The sequence below is a fragment of the Achroia grisella genome, unplaced genomic scaffold (genome assembly GCF_030625045.1).
Source record: "Achroia grisella isolate CSIRO2021 unplaced genomic scaffold, CSIRO_AGI_Agris_v1 utg1179, whole genome shotgun sequence".
In the NCBI taxonomy this organism is placed as follows: domain Eukaryota; kingdom Metazoa; phylum Arthropoda; class Insecta; order Lepidoptera; family Pyralidae; genus Achroia; species Achroia grisella.
In genome coordinates this window covers 2074254-2100644 of record NW_026712591.1, presented here as the reverse complement: position 1 = coordinate 2100644, position 26391 = coordinate 2074254, and the positions used below count along the sequence as shown (strand labels likewise).

The window sequence follows — 26391 nt, the reverse complement described above, 5'->3', positions numbered from 1 at the left end:
GTGGCTGGTACTACCAGACCCATACGCAATATGTTTCTTTAAACATGTCGCGGACTGACTAAACAAACTAAGCACGTAGCATAAAACCTAGATACATAAACAGCCTGTTATATCCATAAATAGAACGACCCCGATTTTACGTAAGGTAAATTGTTAGAATTTACTAGATAATAACATTCAATTTGCAGATGCCACCGTATTACTTAACATTATTATAATTTTGTAAAGAAAAAAAATTTCATGTTATTATATATCAATTTAAAAATAAATAAACAATTTATTCTGCAAATATAATTATTTGTCACGTATGTGCCTTATTTTATTCGTTTTGTGTATACTTGTCTTTTATAATTACATGGGTAATTTCTATCTTTATCAAATAAAATCTTTCTCCTAATCGTACTTAACTACTTATAATGTAAAAAAGTAGTGACTTAAATTGCTTTCAATCACAACTACTTCATGCATCTACACCTACATATGTACACGATAATTGATTACATAATATTATCAGATAAATAACTTCAAAAGTATTCATTATTCTCTCTTGCAAGTTTCATTCTTTTATGTTATTTACGAATAACTTTCAACAAGAGCTGTTTGATAGAATTCAAATAGTCTTTGATAAAAATATGACCTACATACCTAACTTAGAGACAGTACTTTATTATATTTATTTGATAAACACTCTTTACTGGCGTTTTAATACGCCATAATGAATACAATGAGCACTAGCTATACGAATGTCTCAAAAGAACAGTTAGATAAGCAACGATAGAGCCTCATTCTCCAGTCATGTTTTGTGGGTTGACATTATTATCCCATCAAAAACATAAATGTGAAATGATAGCCGAGTTTAACATTATGATATATATTGTTGACACAAAAGAGGTTCTAAATGGGTGCCAAGTTCAATGGTCTGTCCTGAAATGTATTTATAACAATATAAAATATCATTTCTTCTTATAACAGGATAACATACTTTAGCCTAAAACTTGCCAGTTCTCATATACCAATTATTACTTTCGATTGCTAGTTACTACTAATAATAAAATAGGAACCGACAAGTAACATGTTTAGAACTTGCGAAGGCTACAGTATATTTCGTATATGAAAACTAGCCAAGTTAGACCTTAGGCTAAAGTATGTTATCCTAGTTATAAGAAGAAATGATATTTTATATTGTTATAAATACATTTCAGGACAGACCATTGAACTTGGCACCCATTTAGATCTCACCTCTTTTGTCGAAGAAGTCAACAATCAAGGCATATATCATAATGTTAAACTCGGCTATCATTTCACATTTATGTTTTTGATGGGATATCATTACTTTTTGTTCATAAATTTTTAGTAAGTACTTATTTATAACAAAATTAATATCAAATTCTTTTTTTACACTACTATATTTTTCTGCGTTTACGGGGTAAAATTGTCTTGTTTTTGTTATTTTCTATATTTTCTTGAACCTTTGAAATGTTCGAGTGAATTGTCCATTCAGCATCCGGTTTTTTTTTTTACGCGTTTTCTATTTATGATTAATTTAGCCAAGTCGGGGCGGTATAATGTGCGAAGACGGTTGTACTCTACAATTGAGCTCTCTTGTGCCTTAATTTGGCTCGGATCTACATTGATAAGATGTACTCCATCTAAGGTTTTAACTCTGGAGAGTCCAACATAGGCCTGCCCTTTACTAAATATAGAGGAACCTATGTCGAGAAGAGCACTGTCAAGGCTAAGGCCTTGTGATTTGTGAATAGTGATAGCATATGCTAAGCAAATAGGGAATTGTTCCCTGTGAACATATACATTACTTAATATTTGAAACTTGGTTTTGACTCGTTCTAGTTCGTAAATTAAGTTATGTTTAAATTGTATTGTAATTTTACGTGCGCTATTGCTGTTGTTGACGTCCCAATGTACTTTCTCTATTTTTCCAATGGATCCGTTTACCAGTCCTTTACTGACATCTACGTTTCTTCGCAACATTACACGTGCACCTATTTTTATCGTGATTACATTTTCTAAGCCAGCAGTTAGCGACGAATCATCCTCGTTTTTTTTAAGTACTTCATTTGCTCGTTTTTTTAAATACCGTGGACAGTCTATTTCGTCTATCGAATTTAATTTAATTTCTGGTTGCTCCATACTTGCTAACATTGCGGTATTAAACTGGTTACACATATTTTTAGTGGGAAATAAACATACTCACGCCGTTGTTCCGCACGGGATTTCTCAGACGTTTTAGGTCGACCTGGTTTACGCTTTTGTGGACGGCCCCTTTGTAACGGAGATATACACAAATTATTGATGTCTTGTTCCACTGGAATACACACGTCATAATGGCCCGAAGAGAGATTTCCTGTAAAGAGCAAGCGCTTCGTAGGATATCCCTCTTCACCGAACAAACCTAGCAGAACACCATCCTGATTATACACTTCGATCTTAATATTATGTAAATTTACTGCAGCCTTTAATTCAGAAACAGCTCCATACGTTGTTGAACAAAGCATGCTTGCTCGCTCTCTTCTTCAGAGCAGTAAGGATCCCCGTTTGGAGCGCTAGTGTACATACTTAAATCACTCCAGTTACGACATACATACTCTACTATAGTTTCACGCAACCTATTTGTTTGTTGTATATTATTATACTCAAACAATAAATATGCAATCGAATGGAATAGGCAGCTTCCATCTGGAGGCATTGGAATAATTCGGTGTAAGGTAAGTGTGTAACCCACCCGTAATTCTATTGTATGACTCATTGTACAATATAAGTAATAAAAAGAATTTTTTTAAGAAGTTATGTAACAAATTACCTGTAGTATTTTCAAGAAAAACAATTTGTTAAAAATGAGTTGTTATTCTCGAAGTCATTCGGAGTTAAATGTACATTTCCTACTTAAAACTAATATAACTGTACTAAAATTATTATTACTTTTTGATTTAAACTATTGCCTATATACCATACTTACTTACTAAAAGAATTGTAGTAATAATATAATCACAACTACATAAGATATAAGAAAACCTATGAATTTCGTAGCATAAATCTTATAGACCCTATAGGTATCAAGAGAAAACCGTACGTCAAGACGGCGCCCGCGCTTCTGAGCGCGGCTGCCACTCGCTCGGATACGTTTAGATTTTATTGCACCGCACCCACCCCGCACCCCCGCTCCGGCGTCACACCGCGCGCCGTATACCAAAATGCCTATTATTGAATAAATATTTATAAATAATGATCTTACACTATTGGTGTGCGATAAATATTGAAACAATTATACTAAATCCCAGTTAATAACGTAATAAATACGGAACTCCACTGTACTCTTTTATTATTGTTATAAGTATACTTTAGACAGATTATATAGTAAATTTACCGCTCAATGCAATGTTTGAAGTTCGCTAGTTATCGACCGACACTGATGTGAAGGGGTTAAATTGGTAATGATCGACGTTTTCATACAATATTACTTTCCGTCCAGTACAAGATGAGATATTTCGCCAGGGATCAATGTCAATTGGTGGCTATCGACGTTTTCATAGAATTTTAGTAATCGTCCAGTATAAGTTGAAATATAATCAATTAAAGTGAAAAATTGTAGTAAAATGATAACAATTTACCAGTTTCAGATTTTTTCCTTTATATTCACCTAATTACCTATCTGCATGCCAAATTTGAACTTCCTAGGTCATCTGGAAGTGGGTTATAATTTTGATCTATAGTTGATCAGTGATAAAAATGACGATTTTTGGACATTAATATCTAAATAACCGTTTGAGATATGTTTATGAAATTTGGAACACATATTTATCTCGCAAGTCTCAATATATGAACCAAATTTGACAGGTTTGTGTGAAAGAGTTTTTGAGTTATGAGGGGGTCAAAAGTGGCTCCAAATGGTTCGTGTAAATATACACACGGTGCTGCAAGCCAGTTTACTTGAACCTCGGCTTGACACGCTACCGCGTGTCTAGATCGTTTTACATAAGACATTATTATGAAATCTAATTACTATTATGTTATGCTAAAATTGTGTACCCTCTACACACAAATTTAGCATGTAGGTACCTAATAAGTGATCGTTATGTTTGCGGCATCTTACGACGACATTTATATACCTATAAAGTATTTTTTAAAGTTGTTTTCTTGGTTCTTATTTATATAGATACATAATATTGCAACAATTTTCGACGGACTGTGGAATAGGCATCAAAATAATGTATTACTAAGATAGTAATAATAATGGAAAATCACAAGACTTGACAGATCACAGATTTTCGACAATAGGCTCAGTCCGATTGACGGTAAAGATTATGATAATTATAAAAAAATAAATATAATGTACATAGTACTCATTATTCATTTCTTATCTGTAAGATAACAATAGCAGTTGTCACATAGGCTTAATAATCTGTTTATCACAAATAAACAGCAAATATGAAAGTAATTAAAGTGCACCCTTTACATAGGATTTTTTTATTACTGGCCACACTTTTAATGCTAATGACAACAAGAGTTAATCTACTTATATATACGTAGTTCATGATAGTAGTGGGTGTAGTTACGGTTTGGCCCATTTTTTGAATCGATTAGAGTTCGTCTGAATATTTTATTGTTGAATTCTACACGATATCTTCCTCAATCATTTAACAAACCATTATATTTTTTTAAATAATATTTAAAGTAAAATATTATTTCACAGCAATAGAATCAATTATCTGGGGAAAAACTAATCCTAATTTTATTTTATATAGGACGCATTCTTACGACGGTCTAGTGGTTTAGTACAGCGTACTGGTGCCGATGGTTGCAGGTTTCATTTCTCGCACGGTACAAAGGTTTATGTATAATATAATATAAATGTATTCACAAAAGAGTAATAAAATATTTCTATCAGTTATCTAGTACCTATAAAACAAGCCTTGCTTAACTTAGGACTAGGGTTATTATTATTCACATATGCAGGTATATAGGTATATACATATGTATATCTAAGATTCCTCTTATTAATTGGTTATATATTCAATATTTTTTTCTATATGAGTATTTAATTGAATTAGTGCTAATTGGTGGGTTGTATTCACACACTTAAACTTAAAAATGTAAAGTAATAATAAAATTATTTAAAAGAGCAACACGCAAGTTTTTTGCTCGTTCTTCTTGTGATGAGACAGCTTTCCGAACGAGCGGTAGATTAAAAAATGTAATGACTATTCAAAAGTGCTTCAATGTACATAGGTTTATTTGAATAAATGATTTTCTATTCTATTCTATTCTATTCTAAGAATATTTAATTAGTAGTTGGTTCGTTTTTATCAAGCAATATGACGTATTTCCATTTAATACAGAAAAGGAGAATTGACTATGTATAATAAAAAAATTCTTTATGTCATAGAATAATTAACATAATTAAAAAAGGGAAAATTTTAAATTCAAATGCTAAATGTTCAATTATGTAATTTAGATTTTATTTATGTATTGTTCCCAAACTATATTTTTTGTAAAAAAATCCTAACAAATAATATTATGTAGTCTATTTATGTTAAGATTTATTTTATATTAACATGAGATATGGAGCTTGCTTACTACTCTACTACTCTTAGATTACTGTATATTATAGTTTGTACTTGTATTACGCCATAAGCGTCGTGGAGTCGTCGGTCGCGTAGTCGCATTCTAGGGAGGACTTCCCGGTGCGTGACTTAGCCGGGAAATGAAAACTATCGAATTTACACTATTTGGTTGTGATATTAGTAAATCAATGAAATGTTTTACATGAAAATTTAGCGACATACTAACACGGAATTAAATTATACGTTTACCTATAAAGTAGCCTGAGATCGTATCGACTGCGTCTTATTATAAATTATGTAAAGTATGATAAAAATTTATGTTGGTAGGCATTTTTTTTTTGTAACATTTTAGTATAAACAAAGTAATGTTCTTAACTCTAGAAATGGCGTATATAAATTAATAGTATATTCATACATTTTTTTAAAATATTTTACATACATATTTTACCACAACCATATTACAAATTTAATTTTAATATTTAAAACAAATTATTAAAGAAAATTTACATTGCATGTTTCATTCCTTTAATTTCTTTTAAGGTAACTGAAACTAGGTTAAAACATTAATGAATTCAGTTAACAACATCGAATCGACACTTTGTTTTCCATCCCTCGTATTCCGTTCACGGGCAGGGCTCGTAGGGCGTTGACCCCTAGCGGCAGACGGAGCTTTTCGCGTCTCGCCCTACTTGCCGCCCGCCCAACTCTCATGAACATACGTAATTTTTACGCAATAATGTCACGCATATAAATATACCTGTACCACTATATATATATTATCTATATTGTATATTATAAAAAATACATATAATGCATTTATCTATTGCGTAGCTATTACGCTACATAATTTATAGATAAATTATATAAACTCTACTAGGAACCCTTATTGTGAATAAAGTACACTTAATTCAGAAGTAGAGTCATGGCAAGTTCCGTGGACTTCCACGTGATCTACTTTATTGTATTGGGTTTTTAATAAAGGATCTTTTCGTACTCTTATCTGTAAGTGCTCGTGGTTTGTACTCAAAAACTTCGTGCTCAAGTGCCTACTGATTCCGTTGCTGAAACGAGGGACTCGTGCCTACTTGAAATCAATTGTTTCGAGTGTCTACATGTTTTATTTTCAAGGTTTTTAGAGATATAACGATGCATTATGACAAGTAACCACGATTTGGACCAGGCAGAAATTAGAACGTTATTATAGTTATAATACCTATATCTATAGTATGTATACGAGTACGTGTCTATTTTACGCGAGCAATATAGAGCAGTCTTTCGATATACATATGTATGTATACACACTATTAATTGATTGCACATAATAATACAATAATAAATGTATTCTTTGACAGATAAATAATGTAAACACTTGATTAAGTATTAAATAACAGCAATAAATACCTATTTATTTATTATTACAAATATACCTATATTTGCGGTACTGACTGAATAAAACAATAAATATAAGATTTATGTGCGAGTGCTCTTCATATAAAATTTAAATTCTAAAAAATAATTACTTCCATTAGTCTCATCATGTATTTCTGTGACTATATAATTAAAACTACTGAAAATGAATGAGAACGACGACCAAAATTAATAATAATAACGATTAAGTCGCAACAGTAATCAAATTACTCATATTAATGTGGGATGGTCCGAAAAATAAGAAACAATTACACTAAAATGGAAATAAAACATTTGTGGATTTATGTCATTATATTGCTAGCTGGTTATAAGTATTTCCTATTATTTCAAGAGGCAGTTAATAAATATTATTCATGTGATGCTATGATGAAAACTATTGGAATACTATTTTTGTGAAATATGTATTTTTCTACAAGTACTTATATTTTTTTTACTAGATACCTATTTTATTTACCATAAAATTATCAGATATATATATAATGTGTAATAAATCATTTTAGACTTTTCTAGTCATTTAAGTAATCTTAGATTAGTAAACCTGTTATTTTCGCTTTCAATATAATCAACGAGTCAAGTAATCACGCACTTTGGTTTATTGTAGCTATCTTTAACTAAATTGATGCCATGAATGAAGATTATTATTTAGTTCCCGATCGGATAGCACAAGTACGAACAACACTATTTTACAAGAAAAGTAGGTGAAAGTTACTGCATTTAAGCGTAAAATTAACGTATTAATTACGTCCTTTTCATAAATTTATATGTAATCTGAACATTAAACTTGTATTTAAGCGCCAGTTAAGTTTTATTACATTTTATATAATCTTCTTTATTACAAGAGTTATTATTAAGGTATGATATCTAATAGATTGCATATATGTAGATATTTTTCTCATGTCGTTAGGTAAGACTATGCAGTAGACGACATATGCAGTGATATATCCCTTATTCATAAAAATGTCAATCTTAACAGTATTAGGAACTTGGCTAATGAAATGTGTTGTCCTTTTCTTACCAACCATTTGTATTAAAAAAAATTACAGGGTGTAATTGTCAAAACAGTTTTTTTGAATAAGGAAATATGGTATACTTGCAGATGATACACACGTATATAGTATATTCCATCATAAACTAGATTTTATATAATAATTAGCACACTATGTTTATCTATAAAATCATTTAGTTCATTAATTAATTATTAATCTATTTTTAAAACGTTGCTCTGACGTTTTATAACGTCAAAGAACATGATTTTGTACTAATTGCCAATATCATTATAGATTCTATAAATTAGATTCTGTTAATTACCATTAAACAAAGTGAACAAAAGATCTGAAGTGCAAAATATACATACACATACTCATGTTTTAACAAAGAGGTATTAAATTTCACAGATATGTGAAGAAAGATAGCACAGAAGTAAATATAGTGTAACCAATTCTTATAATTATTAAATAAGGTGGCGATGAGTTGGGTCATTATGTGTACATTCCTACCTTGAGTCATAACAGGTAACAGTGATTCATGAGTGAGAACAGGTTTTGAAAAATATATTTATTATATTTATCTCTATAAAGAGATTAACTCCATTCTACAAATGCATTCCTTGTCGTAGTATAGAAACAACGACAATTCCTTCACTTTATTACAAATGCGACGTGCGGATATTGACTATAATGCAGTTTGCTAGCATTCGATGTTTTTTGTGCTCCGCTTCATCCTACTTGGCTATAATTGACGAATTGAAATTTTTCTCTTTTAATATCAACTGTGCAATATTACTTAAAACACTTAAGGAATATAAGACAGATGTATCGTATGCCTAATTATATGCTAAGTTTACTATTAATTAATCTTGCGTCATTCTTAGCAAAATAGAGTAAACAACAAATACTTACAAATATATATATAATTTAGGTATATTACGTGCATCTATTGTTCAGAGAACACCTTTGTCAAAGAGCAAAGTACGCCATTATGTTACCTTGAAATATAAATTATCTTTAATTAAGAATCAGTCTCCCGCAAAGTATTGCTAGATGAAAAATAATTACAATCAATAATAGTCTATTATTAATGACGCTACGAATAACTAAAATGAACGATGCTAAATGTACTCAATACAAACTGCAAGTAGATTAAACACACGGACCCAACTATTTATTTTTATTTATAGTAATATATGTAGTGTTTGTGAGTTCCAAGACAACACATGTATAAAATAAAGATATGTATCAATGAGAACTACGTTTTATTATAAAAGTTTATTAGATATTAGTTATTTATTATAGTAGTTTTTAAAATATTTTATGACCTATTTCTTAATTGCTACTAAAGTTCGTTCATTCGTTAATGTCCGTTCAATGCATGGTATAAAATTAAGTAATTGTTGTCCAATTTACAGAATATATTTATTAAATATGTAACCTTAAAATGTTGATGTATGTACATAAGGTCAGATTTTCATGTGTCGGAATTTTGTTCTAATCTGGATTAGATATAAATATATCACGGTAATGCACACATGGCACCAACAGTACCAGCAATCGAACAATCGCAAGATATTTCTGTAACTTCCTCGTTCTCCAATAATACGAGAGCGTATGATGTAAACTATTCACAAAATCAATAAGCATTCTATGCTTCGTACATCTGTTTAATATTCGTGTACATTGTTCCCATTCTGTCGGGCTACTTTTTTGTTAATTTTTTTTTAATACAAAATAAAGAATGAAATTCAGAACTCTGTTATCTTGTATTTTATTTAACAAACACGTATAGAAAATGCAAGCAGCGCAGGACCGATCGTCGTGGAGATCTTTGGGGGAGGCCTATGTCCAGCAGTGGACGTCTTCCGGGCTGCGATGATGTATAGAAAATGAACTCTATGATATTTTTAAGAAGGTTGTCAGTTTAGTTTTTATGAATTCTTAGTATATTATCTAATCATGGGATCAGGATTAGAAATCCCCATATATTGGACAATACTAAATATTATCAATTGTAAAAAAAATATTTTTATATAGATAATCAATACGTTTACTATAAATTACATCATTAACTTATTTTTAAATATTTTTTAATTTGTTTGACTTATATATGTACATATAAATGAAGTTGGAGTGTCTGTTTGTGTTATTGAAATAACCGTTTTTCACTATATGAATATGAATATAAATACGATAAATACACAAAAATAACATTTTTTACTATTTTTTGATTCGCTAAATTTTGACAAACAGACAGACGTCTGTTTGTCTGTTCCGGCTAATCTCTGAAGTTGCTGGACCGAATTTGACGGTACTTTTTTAGCAGGTACCTGATGTAAGAAGGAGTAACTTAGGCAAATTTTTGTTTTAGAAATATAATGTTAAATTCCACGCGGACGTAGTCGCGGCAGCTAGTTAGACATAAAAGAACCTATACAGCTTAAAGTAATTGGCCGCCACCCAAGGTGTTAGAAACTTATCCTGCGATTTCCTTTGTGGATTCCCGCATACATAATGGGCTTCGATTCTTTATTCCCAAGAGGAGTAACAAGTTAAGATTATTAAATACCTTCTCAAATAATTTCGACTTAAAATAAATACATATGTATGTATGTAAATACGAAACATGGTATGTACCTTATTTTTAGCGATTTACACTTTGCAGAAAGTCGTCTTAATGTTATCTGTGTTTCGGTTGAAAGGATATGTCAGAAGACATCTTAGGAATAGCAAAGCTTTTAGAAATAATACGGGCGTCATATGAAGACATAACGTCTGTATATGACGGCTGACAGTTACCACTTAACAAATTTGTTGCTCAAGTTGTCTAACTAATCAATATATATACTTTCTGAAGTATTAACTATAGCCTAGATAAATAAGGAAATACTTTATGTATGGTATATGAGTATTTATATAATGTCTAAACCATAAAACATCCTAGATATCATGACAACAATAATAATAGACAAAACAGGGTTTTCAGTTTTAGATATCGTAGATTTGTTATTAAAAGATATTTGACATTAATAATTGTTTCTAAACGTTATTAAATTAGACATTAAATATAATTTTCTGAGATCATTATAAACTTCTTATGAACATTCAATCATGAATTCCTTGTTAATTGATAACATTTCTTATCATACTAGTCCCAACATATGTAAGCTGAGCTTGTGTTATGGGTATTAGACCATTGGTACAAATAGTTATAGTATTATTTTCTTTTTTTTAAATACATACAAAGTATTCATAGGAAATACCAAGAACAATAGAATCAATTATGATTATGAATATAATTTTTTAATTTTTGCAATAACTGCAAAAGTAACTGAATAAGACATGTTTGAATATTGCAATTTTAATTAGATTCGTGGACCGTGTGAACTATGTATCTATAGTAGTGTGTTCAAGTGAACACAAAACATAAGAACAAAGATTTTCAGGCCAATAGTACGAACGATACGAAAAAATGTGGTTTCTGTGTTACCTTTGTCGTTACAATGTGAGATATTGTAAATGCAAATCATAACTATGTTGTAAGCTGTAGAGGATTACGAGACATGGCCGCGACTTCGTTCGTGTAATCGGAACATATTTTAGGACTCGACATTAAACTACCCTAAATCCTTCTCTATTCAAAAGTATAGGTGATTCAAAGTTTTGTTATATATTTTATTTACCTCTAAAGAAAAGGAAAATATAATTCAATAGCTAAACTGGCTAGACATTGGCGTAAAAATAATGGAAAAAATATTATGTCTTAACTAACAACTGTTTAATATCTACTATTTTTAGCAAGTGTCTCTGTTCAAAGTAAATAGGTCTACATTTATTTTATAACTAGATATGCTAAATGTCTATTACTCGCTGAATGATAACGTAGCTTTCCATATGTAAAAGAATTTTTAAATTCCGTCCAGTATTTTTACAGTAGGTATATCCAATAAAAACCTACAAACACGCAAAAAGGTACACTTTCAGTCGCTTTATTATAGATTGTAAATTAAATAATAAATTTAATATCCTCCCAATATTTAGAACGAACGAAAAGATCAGCGATGCAAATAAAAAATATATATTTTGTAAAATAATAAGAGTTTCGTCTATAATTACAACAACATACAAAGTATAAAATATATATATTATTTCTTACTTATGTTTTAAATTGGTATCACAACTGTAGTACTAAATAAAAACTATAATAACTTGATGTAGGATAACCAGAAATCACTTTTAGCACAGTATCCATTAAATTTAAAATTTCAAGTAAGAATTCTTCAAACGAGCAGACCCCACTATTGTACTAGGCTTTGTGAACAGCGGTGGCAAACACATACCACACCAACCTATCTCTTGGTACATACTCTTATTTATATGCGGACGTGAGAACAACACATTATTCTACCTGACCCATGACGTTACTTAAAGCCAACGACAGACGCACGAAGATTATTAAAACCTCTTTTTGTGTCAAGCAGTCAACACATACTAAAGATTATATTTCGGGGACAACAAACAGCGGCGCGTCACGCCGCAACTGTATCTAGCGAAATGTGTCTCTATATTAATATATTTCAATATGCTTTTTTTGTGTGCATTTTTTGTATAGTACTGTTATGGTTGATCACTTCCTATAATTATGTTCCTATTTATCCGCAAATATATTTTCCTTTTTTATTACATAGGTACGTACACAATAAAACATAATGACACTGCACTGATAAGGTGAGAAAATAGTGAACGTGAGGTTGACGCAGTACGGATATATTACAAGGAAAAATGTACATGTAAAAGATAACATGAGTGTTTATGGTGTAGCTGTTGTAATGACCGAATTTATATTGAAATAGTAAAGCAAAGCTAAAACATTGTACCTAACTATAACAACATGAGTGATGGGCAAAATCTGAAAGATGATGATGATCACGATGTTATATGTATTGGATTATTTTACAAAGGCGTCATTCTTTACCGATGCAACAAACAAGAATGATCAAACAAATAATTGAGTCAGCAGCATTCATGACAAGTCAATATTACTTGCATTATATTCTTACTTAGATCAGATGTAAATAATGAACATTACTATGTCAACAAGTGACAGACTAAAACACGGCAAAAGGGTATCAGGTGACTTGGTAGCTCGTTGTACTAGGTATGTCAAAGTGATCGGATGTCACAATCACGTGGCGTGAAAGCGTTGTTTTGTTTAAGCTGCTCTATTAGCACGTGTGCCAAATGACAACAAGCCGTGATAAAATACGAGTACCATCGAATACCTAAGGCTAATGGGTACTCTGTAAGTACTAATGAAATTGTGTATGCATAAGGGGAATCAGGTTACGATACTTTCAATCATAAATCGTAATCCCAATTTGGAATCGTGAGATGAATATCTAGTATCGCGACAGTGGAGTATGATTAGAATACCGTTTTCATAGATGGCGAGCTTTTCCAGTATGGCAGGTGCAGTTTTACGAGTTCTTGAGTCGCACATCGCAGGGACGGATGCACAGCGAGCGGCCACAGTCACTGCTGAATACCTCAATACAGAAACCGGGCAACGTGTCACGGCCACCTAACAGGATTAACTTGCTCGTCCTACTGCGCAGGTAAACTGAAATACCTAACACTCAGCAGACCATAAGACGCCTTAACCGAATTATAATCTATAATATATTATTTATTTATTATAATTGATAATTAGTTTTAATGAATTTAATGTACATAGTAGTATTATTAGAATATTTGTTTATTCCTTTAATGTTCAACAGGGATAGATTTTTAAAATTTATAATAGATACATTGATAATTTTACCTTTGCTGCTGCATTACAGACTTCAAAAAGTAATGAATGTTCTAAAGTATGTGAACCGTTCCAATACTAACAAGATCCTAATTAAACAAACCTTATACTGATTGGGAAACTAAATATCGAAAAGAACAAACCTTTCCGAGCATACAATGCCATATTTGATTTAATGGTAGCTAAGTCGAAGACACCTGTATGGATGCTGTTAATGGTAATGAGAGATAGATAGATTTTCGTGACCTGAGTGATATGTGTTACCAACATATGTAACATATACAAGTATGTAAATACTGAATTCCACAATCAGCGAAGCCGAGCAAAGTGAGAAACGTAAGGTAATGGAGAACCGTGGAAACGTCATTTTATTGAAAACTATCTCTTAACCGCGACATCGCCTGCATTTTTATGTAGAATACAGCCCAAGTTCATCCTCGTCAGTCTATCTTCAGGTTTTTCATTCAGATTCGTTAATCCGCTTAGTCGTTAAATGATAAACATTTGGAATTAAAACCATTGGTATCGTCATATCGTATTGTTTTACAATTGTTGATCACGACTTTATTCATTGGAATTATGATAAAATACATCTCATTGAGATCTCAATGAGACTATGGCCCATCGTAGTATAAAATTGAATTAAAATCGTAATCATAACAGAGTAAAAAATAAACACAGATTTACAAAATTTAACATTTAAAGCATTATGCATATACATAAATTTGCTGCCAAATTAATTGTGTTTAGGATACGAACTGTATCATGACAATTTGGAAACAACAATATATAATGGGAATATACCCTTACAAAAAAATGAGTAGGGACCTTTACGATCGCAAAACAATGATTAAAGTAAATAATGGTGTATTAATTAGTTGCTATTTTCCGTTCCTGTGGAAATTTCCGGAAATCCTTTTCTAGTGGATTGCTGCATAATAAAATGAAATCTCGTTAGGTACCACTTGTATACAATATGTATAGTGATAGTAGATATAGTATTTTACAGTTTTATTGAATCATTTTGATATCACGTTGTAAATGCAGAAAACATTTGTACCTACTGTACTGATTACCGGCATTTATTAATTTATCTTCTTGTCACTCGGTAATTGATAATACTTACAACATGGAATTACCGGCGTTTATGAAAGATACATTTAATAAAGTTATCTTTTTGCAATCAATTTACGAATGAAATTGATTGCAGGTAGTGTACTTCGATATTACACAGATTACCGGCATTTATTAAATTTATGTTCTTGGCAAGTCAATTGTAATTTAGTTGCAAGAAAAAAACTAATAAATGATAATATACTAGAACTGCCGAAACCGGTCAATAATAATGAAAATTGCTTAATTGGTTTTAAAAACCAATACAGATAATGCAGATGTACTTCAGCACCATATCGTACCTATCGCCACGGTTAAGACTTCGGTAGCAAACGATCTTAATAAGTAAAACTTGTAAATAAAATATGGAATTTGATTAATGCGTGAATTAAATATAATGACAACCTCTCGACGAGTTTTGTTTGATGTATGGAAAAAAAAGGTAAAAATATTTGTGGTAGGTTATGGTTGTTGTGCACCTGCTGCTAAAGAATTACCGCAGGCCATTAACATTTATGATATCCGTAGAATGATTATTAATTTTCGCGACTTCATTCCAATGACCACGATTGACCTTATTTTTAAAAATGTAGCGTCGTTCTGTCTGTCTCGCTAAAATATAGGCACATGCTAAATTTGACGACGTGTTATGCAGAAATGTTAAGACGTAATAAACTCGCTTAGATTGCGGGGAAGGAAATTGTTAGTAATGTGAATTAATAACCTGATTGTAAATCAATATACCAGGTCAGGTGGACCTTCACGCGGTTCCCTTTTAAAATCACCGAAATTCCTGGTGAATATGTCATGATGGGCTAACTGACCTGACCTCATGCTCATCTTAGTATACTCCTCTGGTGCTCTGCCAGCGAAAACCGTTAGCGCAGGCAGGTGCAACATCCATTGCATCGATAAAAAAAACTCACTTATATTCTTTAAATATTATTTGAGACTGCAATTGTCGTAGCAGTAGACCTGTAGTACCTGCTTATTTGAGGACTAATATATAACGCCGTTTTATAAAGTAATAATGTAGGTACCTGCTTACCTAATTGTTTTTGAATCAATTTGTTATTGTTATTATCGATTTAAAATTAAATATTAATATACCTCATAATAGTATTGTCAACCGATTTTAAAAGAACGAGATATTGTAGGCCTCTGCCCGTTACACGATGTCTTTTGAAGCAATCCAATGATTCCTTTTGTAATCAATTGAGTTTCTCCCATGTTCACAGTATACTAAATTTCGACAAGTTAAGGGTTTCTCAACAAAATCTTAATTGTATTAAATATCCAATATTGCAAAGTATCATTTTGAAGACTGCGCTTTCAACTTATAATAAAAATAAAAGGGGGCATGAACTACAAGTATAAGACAATATAATTAATTATAAATAAAATTACTAGGTGGCTAATTAATATCCTCATTATATATAATATATATGATTACTTAAATATTTGAATAACAGTAAAAGCCCAGAATTTGCTCATTAGTTATTATATGGATAAATAAATGATAATAAATAATTTAAAAATCTAACTCTACGTGTACTGGTAATATAACAAAAATAAAATGATTTTAATATATTTTCAATTTATACAATATTTTCGCTGTATTCATTTACTATTTTTTATTTACTAAAAATAAAATTATTAATAATTAGATTTACTTACTGTCGATGAAAAAGCTGTTAAAGCTGGCCTGACAATCCGTATTTTTCGTGTAAAAGTAAATATCACGGAACAGATCGGTTTACACGAATAATCCAAAATATTATTCACAGCAATTTACGTAAGGCAACGATCGACGAGACACTACCGAACAAAGTCATCGGCTTGATTTGATTGATAAACAAAACTTCCGCTTCTCGCAACGCGCGCATGTGTGTTGTTATATGAAAAAATGTAGTAAATATTGCAATATTCTACTACTATATTTGATTCTGTAAGAATCTTATAAAACTAATTTTAAAAATTAAATTAATATAGCTATATTAAATTAATATAGTATATAACGCTATCACAATTCAGATGACAAATGTACTTTTTAGTTTATCATTACTTTTATATGAAGTATTAATTGATAGAACATTGATCACTGTAGTTTCGACAATGTTATGTTCATGAATATGAGTTCTTGTTTATTATTTACTTGAATATATTACAATACACTCCATATATAGATAAATTATTCAATTTATTAGCCTTAGTGAACAGGAAAATAAACTAGTAATATTTATTCATTCGTTAATGATAACACTCAATTACAATTGTCATTTTTGACATTCGTTTGAGCCGATAGCCAGGGCTCCGAATCTACCTTTTATCTGTTAATTATTAGTGAAAAACATAATTTGGAATGGGTTATAAATTTCTAAACCTCGCTTCCTCGTCACTAAGGGTAAGCAACTTAAAAAGATATTTTTGTATTTAAGTTATTCAGTCCTAATCTGTCAATTGTTATGCAATGACTATTTCCCCAGTTTGCCTACTTGCTCCGATTTTCAATATTGAAAATTCTTGTTTTATGTTAACATACCCATTTTAGATATTTACATAGTTAAATCTAGTTGCTTACAATTACAAACATGCATGATACTATCCATTGACCTTCAAGCATGTGACCGATTGTCAAGTTATAGCTTATCAGAAAAAAAAATCAGATTGAATGTAGCAACAATTTACGATACTAGAAGCTTTTACTCTGAAACACTAGTGAAAATTATAACTATCAAAGTTGTTTAGTAACGAAGTTTACAATTTATTTTAAGACAGTAAAAGCAGGTAAAAATAGTATATTCCTTAGTCTTAATTTTTTTATTTCAAATTATTTTTTTTTCATTATAGTTACTTGAAATATATATTGTCGTATTTAGGTGGCTATGTAACATTATATTTGCTCCAATTTATGTTTTAATAGTAGAACAATATTTCGACAATTTAATGATTTATTATTGTAGGTTAGTGGCTTTCGAACTGCTACCAGACATTATGCAACGACCCATGATGCAGACATAGTGGTAATTGGTTCCGGACCTGGTGGCTATGTAGCTGCCATCAAAGCTGCCCAACTTGGCATGAAGGTATGTTCTATTTTTCCTAATATTCATTATGTCACATTGCTACATGCTTCAATTTATGTTAAAAGTATTCTATCTGTTAATTTAGAATGTAACTATTTGTGTGCTAAATATAATTAAAATTAGTCCAGTAGCTTTAGCACAAAAGAGTAACATACATTCCTCTTTTCTTACAAAGTTTCATGTTCATTGTATTAGTAAGTATTAGAATTAAATTTATTATGTATTAACCACTTTTTCCTTATATATAAAGGTAGGCTACTGTTATACTCATAGTTTTGTCAGAGTTGGTCTGTAGTTTAAAAGTGATTTTCTAGTTTTCTAACAGTCACCCCAACCCATAGTCTAATACTTACTGCTATGGTCAGAAAATTGAATACTAAATTTGTACAGGTGGTGTCTGTAGAGAAAGATCCTAGTCTTGGAGGAACATGCCTAAATGTAGGCTGTATTCCATCAAAGGCTTTGCTTCACAACTCACATCTGTATCACATGGCGAAACATGACTTCAAACATAGAGGCATCAATGTCTCTGACATCAGTTTTGATTTTAAAGCCATGATGGATTATAAGGCAAATGCAGTTAAAGGTCTTACTGGTGGTATTGCTATGTTGTTCCAGAAAAACAAGGTAAGCTTAAAATTGTTATTAATTAATGAGCAAATTGTTATTAACTAAAGCTTTACTGATATTAGTTATCCCCCATCATTAGGAAAATTTTAAGAAATTATGATTATTAAACATTTTCATATAAAAGCAAAAATTATTAAAATTTCAAATATTTATCTGCAGTAGAATAGAATAGAAAATTCTTTATTCAAATAAACTTACATTGAAACATTTTTGAATAACCATTATTTATTTTTTAATCTACCACATTACTACATTTAAAAAGCTATCTATGTCAGTAGTTTATTCTATATTTATAAATGCAGTCAGTAATAAAAGACTAGTGCCAGTGGGTAGATGCAAGATTAATTGTAGTGAAAAGCCCAAGTGAATTCGGGATACTCCTTAGTAATTTTATTTATTTAGTATGATAGGTTCTGCAATATTTTTCACATTTCACCTATAGGATCTTGCTCACTCCCTTCACACTATGTATATACAACTCTTCACTTATTGAATTTTTTTCTTCAAGGTTACTGGCATAATAGTAAATTTTAAAGCAATTTATTATTATACCACTGCCACTTGCTATTTGCTACAACTGTAGTTAATAAGAATAAGACAGTGTGATAAAGTATACAGACTGAATAGGTCTAATAAGATTAAATGAGCAATCCACAAAGAAATCGAAGAAACATTGCATGTAGCCATTTATCTTTAAAGACATGTAGTCAAATTGGTTTGTAATAATTTTATTTTAGGTGAACCTTGTTCGTGGAGTAGGATCCATAGTTGCCCCAAACAAGGTAGAAGTCAAGGGTGAACAGGGTGTTGAGACTGTGAACACAAAGAACATTCTTATTGCAACTGGCTCTGAAGTTACACCCTTCCCTGGTGTTACGGTTCGTTGACAGAATATATTTTATTGATTCTATGTAGATGTATAGTTTTCAAAGAAAATAATGATAAATCAGACTAATTTTCTCATATATTCCACATTTCATAAACTATAAACAAAGGGTAACATTTTTGAATTATGCTTAATTTTTAGTAAATCAATGTTGAAAGGCACAGTCCAATTTATTAATCGTTAGTGCAAAAATAAACATGAGTTTTAAAAATAAAACAAGTGTGTACTTATTCCAAGATAGTATAAAAAATATTTCTTGTATTATTTACAGTTCGATGAGGAGCAGATTATTACATCCACTGGAGCACTTTCATTATCAGCAGTTCCAAAGAAAATGCTTGTTATTGGAGCTGGTGTTATTGGTCTGGAGCTGGGTTCGGTTTACCAGAGGCTTGGTGCTGATGTTACTGCTATTGAATTCTTGACTTCCATCGGTGGTTAGTATTGCAAATTTCCTTAATCTAGCCTGATAGATCTGTTTTAAATAACTTGAACACTCACTAGATATAAAGCTAATATTCTATATTGTTAAATTTTAAAATGCCACTAGAGTTTCTATATACAAAATATAATTATATATATTTAATTTACATTATAAGGAACTCGGGATGATGTCTCCATACACAACAATCTTAGCTATTTATTACTTCATAAGGCATGTATTGTTGTGTTTTGGTTCAAAGTGTAAAATTTGATTTTGTTACATTAAGGACTTGCCACCATCCTAATTTTAATAGATACTCTTTTCTGATATCCATTTGTCATCACACTCTATGGTTTCTTGTATTAAATAAATACTATGGGTAATTTTTATTATACAAGAAATTATTTAAAAAATCCATAATTTATACATTGGCGACAAATGGCAACAGTATTTAGAAAGACTTCTAGATATATGCTTTATAAGTTATATTTTCGTGACACTATAGTCAATCTGTCAATGATTAGATAACAAAGACTAGCATATAACTGATTTGTATCAGTTCTTCTGAATCAGCAATGAGATAAAGGTACTTCATTCATTAAGATTTTATATTGTTTATTGGTTTTGTTGCTGGTACATAGTAGGCGAAGTACCTTTAGTTAGCAAATAGTTGTACAAACTACCACATTTACCATATTATTAGGCATGAGCTTTACCAGCTTCAGACCCAGGGGAAGCTGGAGGCAAGTGAGGTCAGGTTTGCTTCAGGCCTGCTGCTGTGTTGGGGAAGTAAGCAAGTCAGTTAAGAATGTATTGTAACAATGTTTAGAAAAGGCCAAGTACCCGCCCCCTCCCCAGATACAAAATTTACATGGACTCATAATGAATGAATAATAATTTTATTATGTATATTTTATGAATATAATAATAAAATCAACAGTCTATATACTTTCTTCTTCATCCTCGCCTCTTCCCGTTCGGTCGGTCGGCTTTTCTAATCCTGGGGCGCCATACATTTCGCTGGTAAGCATCATCTTTTGACAGGCCCAGCTCCTTCATGTTCCTATGGATATTAGTCAACCAGGTAATTGTTGGCCTGCCTCATCCTCTTTTTGTTGTAGCCATGGAAAGGGACTTTCTCACAATGTGGTTTTCAGGTTTATGCTGAATATATCCATACCACCTTAGTCTACATTCTTTAAGCTTCTTCGGTAATAGGTATCACTCTGAAGCTGCATGAACATGCTCGTTTTGGGACTTTATCTCTAAGCGTAAGTCCAGCATTTCAGTAGTGTGTAATTTTTGCTCATGTACTTGCTTAGTAGCCCACGTTTCACTACCGTATAGTAGAACTAGTCTAACTGCTGTTTTATACACCTTGCCTTTTGCCTTTAATTTCTCAGGTGTGGGTATCGACGGCGAAGTAGGAAAGACACTGCAAAAAATTCTTACTAAACAAGGCATGAAATTCAAACTGGGTACTAAAGTGTTGGGTGTCAAGAAAGAGGGAAGCACTGTCAAAGTTGACGTAGAGGCAGCAAAGGGCGGCAGTAAGGAAACGGTAAGTTAATATTTATATTGTCTGCTAAGTTTTCAAAGGCAGACCTTTCAATTTGTACCACTCATTCAATTATAATGCTTATTTATTAATCTTATTAGATCAGTGGTTATTATGCAAAGTATAGTTATTTTTGACTAACTATGCATTTTTTGTTTGTGTATTCCTTGTCAATAGCCGCAAATTAATCAAAACAATTAAACATATATATTTATATATTTCCAGCTGGAATGCGATGTGGTTCTCATTTCTATTGGACGCCGTCCATACACTAAAGATCTCGGTCTGGATAAAGTTGGCATCGCTCTGGATGATCGCGGCCGCGTACCTGTCAATAACAAGTTCCAGACTACCGTACCTGGGTAAATATTCTGTCATTCATTTTAATAGCCGACTTTAAAATAAAGTGTTTTAAATGGCACTCCCCCATGGGTTCACATATTGTACTCTTTGGTGACCTAAATTTGGATCTGTGTACCAAATTTCATTTACGTAAAATTAAATAAACATTTGCCTTTATAACCTTAGTAGAGAAATAGAATTTATGTAATTCTTTTATATGCTTATGTAAGTTATGTTACATTTTGTGATGCTATTTGAACCAACTTTTTGAATTATTTATTTATTTTTATCTTAAATTTATGTATTGTTGAGTGAATGTGTTTTTTTATCATATGTTATATTTTCAGAATATATGCAATTGGCGATGTAATACATGGTCCCATGTTGGCCCATAAGGCTGAAGATGAAGGCATTGTCTGTGTTGAGGGTATCAAGGTAAATTATTTGGTGTTTTATTTTACAATAGACTAAATATTTTGAAAACATATATTTACTCATTTGTTTTCTGTACAGGGCTTGCCAGTTCATTTCAACTATGATGCTATTCCATCTGTGATTTACACATCACCTGAAGTCGGCTGGGTCGGAAAAAGTGAGGAGGATCTAAAGAAGGAGGCAAGTTATATAATTATCAATAATATACTTAATACATAATAAACTAATAAACAAAAACTTAATACACAAGTTTTAATTTCTGTAATATTTATTATGACTTCTTGTTTTTCAGGGTAAAGCATACAAAGTAGGCAAATTTCCATTCCTAGCAAACTCGAGAGCAAAGACCAATGGGGAAACAGATGGTTTTGTAAAAGTGTTATCCGACAAGTCTACAGACGTCATTTTAGGAACACACATTATTGGACCCGTGAGTACTATTGTCAAAATTTAATTTTTATTACAATGAATAATATGTATGTGAAATTATGTTATTGAGATCATCATGGCCTAATCGTAATTTGGGGGTAATAACCGTACCTCAAATTAAGAAGGTATGCAGGCCTAACTTAATTCTTAGGAATAACAACACAAATAATAGCACTATTATTTGTGTACTTACGTACGCAACAATTTCTACTTTAAATCAGTTGGACCCTTACATATTGCTATTCTAATTACATAAATAAATCATTTTGGAGACTGTATAGTAAAAGCAATAGATATTGGCTATGGTATACATATATAAACTAAGGAGGTTATAGGCAAGAAAATTATTTTTAGTTTATTTACTATGAGAAATTACACGACAGTGATAACTTATTTCCCATTTGTTTGGTGTTTGCAGGGCGCCGGCGAATTAGTCAACGAGGCTGTACTAGCCCAAGAATATGGGGCTGCTGCAGAAGATGTAGCAAGAGTATGCCACGCACATCCCGTTAGTATATCCCGTAGCTTTGTATTCACTTGGACAGTTGCATAAGTATAAGAAAAATGTAATACCAATCTATCCAACAAATCTAGTAATCTAATCTAACAAAAAAACTTAACAATAGATCAAGATTTTATAAAACAATATTAAACAAGTTACAAAGGGTGGATAATTAATGTTTCCTTTATATGACTGAAAGGGGAAATAGAATCTTTCGTAAACATTGTTCATTACACTATAACTGTCAAACGAGTAAATGTATTATTGTTTATTTGATTTGCTTCTGGGACCTTTTGGGCTTTGACCTTGGAGTATTTAGTGTTACTTTTTTTACAATACAATGTTCGCGAATGAACACTATTGCGACCTCGTTACGTCCTTGACGAATAATCACGAAGTCATTGCCATCACTAAAACTGTATTCTGATTGTTCCTAACTATTTTCAGACATTTGAAGCCCTGAATGTATGCTGGAAAACCGATCAGACATGTGCTGAAGCCCTGCGCGAGGCAAACTTGGCCGCGTATGCTGGAAAACCGATCAACTTCTAATTTTAGATGTAATTGTACAAATAATAAATGTTAACTCACAACATCCGAGTCGTGTTAGTAATGTATTCTAATTAAGTTGGTCTGCCTTAAGGAATCTTGTATGAATCTGAGTTGAACAGTTTTGGATATTAAAGTAATTTAAAGTCGTCGTATTACGCCTTTTGTAAATCACTCATCTTAAAAGTTTATTTTGAATGTGTTCTATGCGAAATCTTTTTATTTATTGTAATCAGACACAACTGATTATGTGATATTTGTTTTTAAAATATTTATTTCTGAAATGTTATTTTATGTACTATATAATTTCATTCCGTTATGTTGAGAACAACGTCCTTGATATAACATTTACCTGATATAAATGTTGTGGACAAGGATATATTTATTTTCTTTTGTAAATAGGTTTACAAAAATACAGTTGTCTACTACGTACTTGGTTTTATTTATTATATGAGCATAAATGACTTAAGAATAGTCATATTAATACAGTTGTTAGTATAAACGAAAAACACTTATTGAATTAGTATAGTAAGTATAGTATTCAATTCAAAAAAGCTTCACAATAGCGACTAGATAAAGAAATACAACTTGAGAAAAACTTTTACTATCACATTACATACTTGCATATGTATAAAACTAATCTTTATTTCAAATAACGTTGGAAAAAATATTTTTCGGATGTCACTTTTCTTGAAAAAATATAGAAAAAGTACTTTGTGTTACATTTATTTGAAACTTACTGTTATAATACGCGTAATATGCAGCAGTTGTTCATAGTAATCTTCTGATAATGCTAATGAGGCTAGATATATTAACAAAAAAAAACAATTATTACGGCATGGTCATAATTCGCAATATATATTCAGTTATACCCAATTCGGTCTTATATAATATCGGATAATGAATTTATTGATTGTAGGTATCAAGTTTTTAGATCTACATTAATCGAAAAGTCTGCTGTTTCTGAAAAAAAACAATGGTCAGACAAACATGGCCAGAAGTTAAACTGGCCTAAACTATTGTATAGAGCGTTGTTTCTTAACCTTTGGTCCGCGTACGCCAGGGGATTCTGAATCTATAAATAAATAAATATATGCCAATAAGTCTCGTAATCACTACGATTAAATATTACTAATAGTGTCATTTTTTTATAATTATTTTCTTCAAATTGTTTTGATCTTATAAGGAAATTACAGTGTAAGTCCATTTACAGAATAAAAGAAACTCTGTTTAGAGTAAATTTACAATAACGAAATAGTTAAAACAGTAGTTCCCAAAAGATATGGTGGTTTAAGGTTTATATCCTACTAAGTTTGCTTATTTATCCATCGTTACTTAAAATACGTTTTAAAAATCTAACTCTCAAGATATTAACATGCAAATGCGAATAATATAAACAAAAATATGCTGTGACCATAAATACTTATTCTAAAAATCGATATAAACACAACATAGTCCTGTAACAGTGATATAAAATTAAAAAAATAACTAACCTTCAGAGTATAATACAACAGAAATGATCTTTGCTTAAATAAACTTAGTATAACAATTATAATATTTTTTAAGGTTCACAATTCAGAAAGAATAGATTCAACTCTATACAGATTACCCGAACTTTATAATCACGCAAATAAAAGTGTATTTTTTTACGTTTATTAATAACCAAAAAGTAAGTACTTTGTTCGTAATGAATCGGAATCCGAGTACAAAAGATTATCTCAGTTCACGATATACATATATGTTATTATAATATATATAAAGACTTATACAGATCTAAAAGCTTAACACATTCTTGCATACAGCAAGAATGTGTTTTGTTAAATATTATTAATTAAGTCTACAGAAAAACTGACAGACATATTATGGCACTAGACTAAAAAAAAACACTTGGTATAGCACAATCCAATAATACTAATCGACAGGTGAGTACCTGGTACAATATTCTATAGATATATTAAATATGTAATTGATCGCTGTCTGATCATGAAAAATAAATATAAGCAAAGGAAACTAAATAGAGAACCCATTTACGTTATAAATCCCAAAAAGTAAATTGTAAGACTTTAATGTTATTGTTTGCTAGCGTTTATGCGCGTAAATTTCAGAAACGATTTAACTGATTTAGGTGCTGGTTTCTCTAATGTATTATGGTAAGATAACAAGTTTCACTTCAAATTTAGTTTAGTTTTATTTCAATCAGTTTACAAACAAAAAGCTACAAATTATATTGTTTATCTGAATATTTCGGGTACGAAATTGCCGACTTAGGTATTCACTATAAATATATATGTCTAAGTACCCTGTAATTTTAACACTTCCTCATTTATGAGGGAAATCTACCTATACAGTTTGTTAAACAACCTGCTAATTGCAAAAAGAAATATACAAACGACGTTATACAGTCTTGCTCTAATAATAGCCAAATAGACAGATTCAGGACAGTTATAGTAAGAGTATAACAATTATAGTAAAATAACAAAATATTTCTTAACAGCGATCAAGATTGATTATTGGTCTAGAACCCTATGTAAATATATGATCATGAAAAACTAACCTAATTACATGAATAATTGTTGATTTTCATTTTGCCCTTAACTGATACATTCTCTCTGCCTATTCCACCACTAAACGG

At 31.0% G+C, this 26391-nt stretch overlaps 2 protein-coding genes across 2 annotated transcripts in view; one reads left to right on the top strand and one right to left on the bottom strand.

The window, feature by feature from the left end:
* The window catches only part of LOC131852362 (protein FAM107B), a 37288-nt gene extending 20523 nt beyond the window's left edge, over positions 1-16765 (bottom strand). The window contains exon 1 of the mRNA XM_059203037.1: positions 16596-16765. The gene's annotated coding sequence lies outside the window, so the exon portion shown is untranslated. The remainder of the gene's footprint in view (positions 1-16595) is intronic.
* Positions 16766-17212: 447 nt separating this feature from the next.
* LOC131853420 (dihydrolipoyl dehydrogenase) lies at positions 17213-24191 on the top strand. The gene is made up of 12 exons (XM_059204305.1): positions 17213-17322; positions 17882-18004; positions 18395-18631; positions 19372-19512; positions 19792-19957; positions 21348-21505; positions 21728-21864; positions 22192-22279; positions 22358-22459; positions 22572-22709; positions 23127-23216; positions 23697-24191. Exons 1-12 carry the CDS (start codon positions 17281-17283, stop codon positions 23760-23762), a joined length of 1488 nt encoding a protein of 495 aa, XP_059060288.1. The 5' UTR covers positions 17213-17280; the 3' UTR covers positions 23763-24191.
* Positions 24192-26391: the final 2200 nt, after the last annotated feature.

Excerpts from the sequence above, each read along its gene's own strand:
- LOC131853420 (XM_059204305.1), top strand. The coding sequence starts at position 17,281 with ATGGGTTATAAATTTCTAAACCTCGCTTCCTCGTCACTAAGG. Across the intron at positions 21,865-22,191 it reads TTCCAGACTACCGTACCTGG|AATATATGCAATTGGCGATG; the intron begins GTAAATATTCTG and ends TTATATTTTCAG. Across the intron at positions 23,217-23,696 it reads GAGTATGCCACGCACATCCC|ACATGTGCTGAAGCCCTGCG; the intron begins GTTAGTATATCC and ends AAAACCGATCAG.